Source organism: Alosa sapidissima, chromosome 18, assembly GCF_018492685.1.
Source record: "Alosa sapidissima isolate fAloSap1 chromosome 18, fAloSap1.pri, whole genome shotgun sequence".
Taxonomy (NCBI): Eukaryota; Metazoa; Chordata; class Actinopteri; order Clupeiformes; family Clupeidae; genus Alosa; species Alosa sapidissima.
Genome location: NC_055974.1, coordinates 4850120 through 4857834, shown reverse-complemented (window position 1 = coordinate 4857834; position 7715 = coordinate 4850120). Strand labels below are relative to the sequence as shown.

The following is a 7715-nucleotide window of genomic DNA, read 5'->3' as shown; positions in this document are numbered from 1 at the left end:
GTGTAAGCTTAAACTACCGTGATCAATTTAAGTTCCCGTGCCCCCGCTGAAAGTCTCATGCGCTTATCGTTACACTATCAAATCTATAAGTAACCGTGACAAATAGGGTATAAGATATATAAACTCACGCTATTGTATTATCATATATGTTTGGTAATGGCTCACTGCGTCATGGAAGCAGTTAAGTCAAGTCGCATCAAAAATAGTAGTGGCAGAACTCCCAAGTGACTGCAGTTTGTGCCATTTCTGCTGAGAAAATGGGGTGCGTGATTCATGAAGGAACCCGTCCAAACTTAACTGGGACCCACTGTAGCTGCTGTCTGGACATAGACTAACATCTTGTATCATTTGTTTTAGCTTTTTCATTCATTGTACAGGCCATGGAACCGCTGTCTATTAATGCTTTCAACAAAACTTGATTCTTCACAACTGCATCGGTATAAAAGAAACTATCAGATGTCCCTAACTCGTGCACATTCTGACATACAATCACACTTCCACTAGGAGCAGACTTGCAACTGTCTTCATACACAGATAACATGTCATCTTCTAAGCTGAGGGACTGACTAAATGCACCCACATCGTCCCCTCCCGCATGTGGGTAGCTTAGTTTCCCTGAATGTGTGCAGTGGGGTTTGACTGAGCAGCACCGCGTGCTGCGCATTCTCTCCTCTGATGACCAACCTCGAAGCACGCAAGGCATCTCCTTTCTCTCATACAATGGGATCTTGTGGAGTGTGTTTTGTCGCTACAGACACGGCAGGGTGTGACACGAACCCAGGGCCCTGACTGGGGAACACCAGGTGAGTTAGTCTGATTGGTCTTTTCCAACACCCTCTCCAACATACAAAGGACACGTTCGAATGCACCCCCTTCCGCACCTGCACACTCACTAGACCTGGGAGAGCAGAATGGACTTGGTGCATTTGTGACACTTCCTCCTTAACCTCTGCCATAGAGTAAGTAGCAGCTGTGGCTACCTGGAGTGTTTTAACTTTCCCAACATTAGCTGACTTCTTCTTAGACAGGTGCTCCCTTTGATGCTCATCGATAGCTTCCTGCACTTCCGTGGAGGTCCATCTGCTCATTGGCTTGCTCTTAAATACACTGGACAAGTCAGGGTCATTGCAGTTCCTTATGAACATCATAGAAATCTCTGCACTCATGTTCTCTAACTTTCTACCCTGCTTTTTCAGATGACGATCTGCCTGCTCAGCCGCTGTGTTCAAACGCACCCAATAGTCCACTGGACTCTCACCCACACTGGGTTGAGTGGCATAGAAATCCGCCAACGGTAAGCATGATACAGGACTTTTACTGAAATACTGCCTCAGGGCATCATAAATCATTTCTGGTTGGACTGTCTCATCAGGGGTAGAGACACTCTTTAACCCCACTTTCACAATTTTCTTGGCCCTACCCATTAAATGGCTCAAAATCTCCTCAGCTCGGTCTAAAGCAGGACAGTTCTTCTTTCTTAAATACACCTCCATCAGCTCTATCCATTCTTGCACTGTGCACTTGTCAGATTCCTCTCCTCTGAACACAGCGGGCTCACGAACATCCGGCTTGACAATCACATTAACTTTGGTGAGATCAAGTGTGCTGCTGGTATGATCATGTCTGTCTCCTAACACTAAGGATACTGCATTACTAGATGGTGAAACAGACTGAGGAGTGGCAAACAGCCAACTGGCTATTGAATCTCCTATTTGGTTTCCCAATACAGTAATTAGGTCACAGAGTTCAGCTGTGGGGTCATTGCTATTGGTAGATACAATGGGTGTGGAAGATTTTGGCCCTACAGGGAACGTAAATACATGGCCTACCTTCACCTGTGTGTCCCTACCACTATCACTGATAAGTGGAGGTGGTGTCTGTGCGAAAGATGTGAATCCTACAGTGTGTGTAGCCATGCCCCCCACCAAAGTGTCTGTGAAACATAACTTTTTAACCTCTTCTCCTGTGTTCATATATAGGCCTCTGCCCCTACCTCTCCCAGCAGGTGTTGCATAATCAAAATAACCCTGTCCAGACATACCTCTAGCCATAATGTGAACTGAATAACTAAATATGAACTTAATATTATCACTTTGCAGTCTCTTAATTGTACGTTCTTTAAAAGAAAAATTAAATTAAATGATACAATGTGTACACCTTAGTATTTAAACCCAAAACAGTTGCAGTCGTGTGGTCGATGAAGTATCACAGGTCTTCGAACACAATACCTTCACCACGCAGACAGCTTGACCCCGGCGATCGGCGTTGGCTGACCAGTTGAATCCTTGAAAGGTCACGGCACCAGTTTAAGTAACCGACTTTAACCAGTCAGTTACATGATTTATAACTAAAAAGTATTTCTATGGCTAGAAGTGATGTAGAGGAGGCGAAGAGTTGATTTGTCAGCATTTATTCCTGGTCTGGAAGACAACAGACAGGGCAATCAATGGACGACATGCAGACGAAAAGAGTTCTGGCATCCTACAAAGTAATGCACCAGTTAGCACCCAGTCAAAAGGCTACTCAGATAACAATCGGTTTTCTTCACATTAATTTACGACGCTAATTTGCATATTCAATCTAATAAAACATAGCGGAGGTGTCACAGAACATTCTTGCATCATATAAAAGGATAATATCTTAAGTGAAATAAGAAATACACAGTTTTAAAGCATTTCAACTTTGCAGGATTTACAAAGCCAGCTTACCCCTTTCCAGACTTCCAAAACCTGAGAAAGTCTGCAGGTGTGTAACACCAATTAATGCCCTATCGGAAACAATAGCAAAACCATTAACGGAACCATTAAAAGATTAACATATATTACAAAAGAAATTTGGGGAAGTTCACTAAAGAGACAAAACTTTATTTACACTAAATTATGCCTTTGTTACATGTGTGTGTGTGTGTCTGTGTGTGTGTGTGTGTGGGGGGGGGGGGGGGGTCTGTGTGTGTCTGTGTGTGTGTGTTTGTGTGTATGTGTTTTCTTGCTCTGTTGCTGAAAAGTGCACACCAGAGAAAAGCACCACTTCAAAGGCAAATATATTTCTTCCATCTTTTGTCTTGTGTCACGCACAGTTTAAATCAAACACAAAATAAACAAACGTAAAAAGTACATCGCCCAGTGCTTGTCGTTCATTGGTGTCATCTGTTCTCATGATTGTCTGATTTGAATAATAGAACAACAGACTGACACAAATTACACTGCAACTAGGTTAAACAAGAATGATTCACAATTAAAAAATGAAAACACATTGCCAGAAACAATGCCATTTATTCCCAATTCTGTTGTACGTAATTGGAACAAGGCGGAATTCCTACAAATAACAGATTGTCAGAATTGTTAAGTGTTTTTTTTTCCTTTTTTTGGAGGCTCAAACAAATCAGTTAGCATCACAGATAAAAAATAAAAAAAATCCGGAGTACATTTCTCCATGGATCCCATAGCCCCCTTCCACAGCCTTCCACTCCTACTTTCCTGCCTTCAGTCTTTTCACTCATCTGTGCAATTAAGAGCAAGGACCACATAACATGTCTGAGAGGATCTGCTCAGCAGTCTGAGTGTCTTGGAATGCCCAAGGTGTGCTATTATCTTGTATTAGTGCACCACCTGCCTTGACTTAATGATCCACTAATTGGCACAGTACGTGCCCTGAAATTATATTTAAAAATGGCATTTTATGACTTTGAATCAAAGACTAAGTCAAAGGCAGAGATGCTTATGCAGATATAATGACTCATAAAAAGTCATTGTTAAATTTTTCTTTAAAGGTGCTCTAAGCAATGTTACGCGGTTTCTAAACTAAAACATTTTTTGTCAGATACAGCAAACATCTCCTCACCATCCGCTAGCTGCCTGTCCCTTGAATACACTGTAAAAATCTCTCTGTAGACAGCCCAGGCTCCAAAAACGGCAACAATAACAGCCTGCTGCAGCCTGGACCATGAAACATAACAAACTTTCCCAGCCATTCACAGACAAGATGTGCGTTCAGGAGAGTTTCAATTGCACGGGAAGGAGATGGAGGGAGGGGCAAGCTACTGTAGCTCTCTGTTATGTTTGAACATACAATAGTGGCGTTACCCAACATCACTTAGAACTCCTTTATTCAGTGATTCTGTTACCAATGACGGCACACACTCACTGACAGAAGTAACAGAATTAAAATGTGTATGATGTCATTGTGTTTTATTGCTGTTGTTGATGACATATTTTTTGTATTAAATTGCTCATATTTCCATGTGACTTGTGCCTCTAGCTCAGGGGTTTTCAAAGTTTTGATTGATGAGGGCCAATTCAGGAACCCAACATTGAACTGAGGGCCGCCAAAGGCAAATAAATCCCATTTGTAATCATTTTAATGACCAGGTTGTATCTCTACAGTTTATATTCATTGCATTAAACACATTTTGATTCATAACTGAGGCTAAACCTGGCAAATCTTTTGAAAATCTTGAAAAATTGCAATGCACACACAATCCCTGGGGTTCTCTACCCTCAACAGACAAATGTGGGATATAACAGTCCTGTGTGCAGTCCATTTCAAGTACAAGCTTATTTAGAACAAACAGTCAGATGTTATCGCGGGCCGCCAGAAATGTTTCTGCGGGCCGCACTTTGAGAACCTACAGTATGCTCTAGCTGGACACTTTATTATGTATTATTATTATCATTATTATTATTATTATTATTATTATTATTATTATTTCTAGAAATCCCCAAAGCACTTATGATGGTAGCATTAAAATGTGTTGAAATCAGCTGAATTTCTGGAACATTAAGTGCACTAAGTGAACACTTACACAAAAGGAATGAAAATTTCAATGGCTCTCAGCTCTCTAAGTGTCTTTATATGAGCATTCAGTGAATAATGATTGATGGATGACAAGAAAAAGAGACATTATGTCCCAGACGGTTGCTTCTATATTGAGGGTTTGTATAACAGCCATAGGGAGACAGTAAGATGGTGGAAACGATGGTTCATGGCAAAAGGACAGATGTCTGAGTACTGATCCACTTGGTGGAGCTGGCCTGTACTTCACCAGCTGTTCAGGTAAACAAACCTAAGTGGGTCTGCCATACATTTTATCAAAGTGGAATTCAAGCCACCCTGTTCGTGGAAATAAAATGAAATATACACATAATAGGATAAACTGTATAATATAACAAGTATACATACTGTAAATAAACAGGACTTGTCCAAGCATGTTAGTATGCAAGGATCATAAAGACATTACACAACTATGAATCTTACGCAACTAAAAATCATCTGAATGCAGAAGAGGCTTTTCATAATACTGTATTCATTATCACTCTATTGGAAAGTTTACATCTCTCTCCAGGGACAGACAAACATTGTTTTTGGAATTACTCTCTTCTCCTTGTTAGGTTCAGTCTATGATTCTCATCTAATGCAATTCTGCCATCTCTCTGTACTAACAGTAATGGTAGGACGATGGTAATACAAACTTGTAAAGTTAAACACGTTACGAAACTTCACTCCCTCGGGTCAGATTATGTCCAGTTCTTCAGTATAATGAGATGTAAAGTTGGTGTTTGCTTGCTTGTTGATATCCATGCAAATGAACAAAAATATCCCACACAGCGTTGATGATAAAGTCATAATTCAGCTCTATAACTAATGTGTCTCTACATGTGGGAAAATAAACTGAAACAGCCGGACAAATGGAGCAGAACGTGTTGGAGAGCTGCATGGGAAGTTAGGTGAACACCAGTGGAACTTTGCCTATGGGTCATGAAGGATAAATCCCCTTAGATTTATATATCACCATGTGTCATGTTCAGAATGTATAGCCCACCTATAATATTTCAGAATCAGACAGATAACATATGGATTTATGGGGGTGTAAGACATATTTCACAGGTGGGATGACACATCCAACCTTTTTACAAAACACTGCAAAACAAACATATAATTCAAATCAAGTATATTGGCTATGGTTGAAAGTTGTGTGGGTGGGTGGAATTGCTTGTTTTCACATAATCTTATGTTCTACATTATATTCGTTTGACATGTTATCCAAAGGGATGTACAGTGCAGAAAAGGTATACCGTAGATTTTATTATCACCTCTTTTGTATTGGAATTCTTAACAACAAAATTGACAACCTCAGCATTGTCAGAATGTTCTTGTGTAAGTTGCACAGCATTGTCAGAATGTTCTTGTGTAAGTTGCACAGCATTGTAAGAATGTTCTTGTGTAAGTTGCACAGCATTGTCAGAATGTTCTTGTGTAAGTTGCACAGCATTGTCAGAATGTTCTTGTGTAAGTCGCAGATCCTGTTGAGAGACCCATCCAAATCTAAAAGGCATGATTAGTTTGATGTCCTTAGTCCTCATAGATATGACCTCATTTGTCAGTTTATATTAATTGATTCCCTCCTATGCATAAGTAGACTGATGCCTAAACACCTAATTCATCACAGGCACAGTTTCAATACATTACAGACAAACAGTGTTTGGATACTTGTAATACTGTCACTAATCCACTGAAGAGAAGGTGTTATCAGCCGGCACCGGCACGGATTTGTTGAAGACAACAAATCTTTACAAACACACACACACACACACACATACACACACACACACACACTCCCACTCACACACACTCACACACTCACAAAACACACACCTACACCTGCATTCACAAGAGACCAAGGGTGATCAGTTCACACAGCAGTAGCGTTCGCTCCTGAAGACAACTCTCTTCTGAGTCGATAATCTCATATAACCTGCCAGGGCACCTCTCAGGCCACACTTCCACTTCTCATATTTTCTTTTCTGTTCTCTCCATCCTTCATGTGGTGCCTCCAAAAAACTCTCTCAAAAACACTCCCTCTCGGGCTGCCGCCGGGACTTGGTTGCCCCGGAAACCGGGATTCAGTGCTCCTGTTCCTGTTCGCGTGTTGCGCTCGGGAGCGCGTGTGTTGGGAGGGCCTTATCCACTTGTCACACAGACAAATGTGGGGAGGAGACGAGGCTAATTGGGGAGGCGACTAGAGAGTAAGTCCCATGGCTTGGGGTGCAGAACACAAGAATAAACCCACACCCCACATCCCACCCCAACCCATCCAGGGGCCAATTCACGAAAATCCAGACCGTTGCTATGGCAACGTTTCCCCATCAAGGCGGGATGGCATCCTGTTAGTGTCCGGCGCTTACACAAGCAGGACGTCAGCATGGGAGTCAGTGCACAGCGCCAGGATCAGTATTAATATCACACAGAATCAGTGGGGAGAGCTAATGACTAAGAATGACACAATACTGATTCAAGCAGGCCATTTTAATATGGTGTTTAACATCATTAACATAATTTCTAACTTTTCTGATGAATAATAAAATGTGACTTGTGTGTTCACAAATACAGTCAGGTGTTGGGAAGACTGGTACACAATATCGTCTATGACTTTTATACATCTATACGTCTATAGCACAGAATGTATTGTGTACTGCTGAAACATTCCTTGACATGAAAGACATTCATAAGTGTTTCCCAATGATCTGTAAATCAAAGCCATACAAATGGAACCATACCTCTGGATCAAACTAGAAATGCTCTGTATCATTCTATCATTGGTTAGGGTCACGTTTCCATGTACCTAACAAGGCAATGCACATTTCACAAATTCACACTCCAAATTGGCCTACAGAAAAGTAAAGCACGATTTTCTCAAGGTCTCTAGCCAACCTGACAAG

The 7715-nt window shown here is 41.3% G+C and overlaps 1 protein-coding gene across 1 annotated transcript; it reads right to left on the bottom strand.

Annotated features, from left to right (window-relative positions):
- Positions 1 to 316: 316 nt before the first annotated feature.
- Positions 317 to 2729, bottom strand: LOC121690362. Its single transcript, XM_042070876.1, has 2 exons — positions 2709 to 2729; positions 317 to 2481 (listed from the first exon to the last, which is right to left on the bottom strand). Exon 2 carries the CDS (start codon positions 2049 to 2051, stop codon positions 714 to 716), a length of 1338 nt encoding a protein of 445 aa, XP_041926810.1. The 5' UTR covers positions 2052 to 2481; positions 2709 to 2729; the 3' UTR covers positions 317 to 713.
- Between the last annotated feature and the right edge of the window lie 4986 nt (positions 2730 to 7715).

Coding starts and splice junctions, on each gene's coding strand:
- LOC121690362 (XM_042070876.1), bottom strand. CDS start 2,051: ATGGCTAGAGGTATGTCTGGACAGGGTTATTTTGATTATGCAACACCT.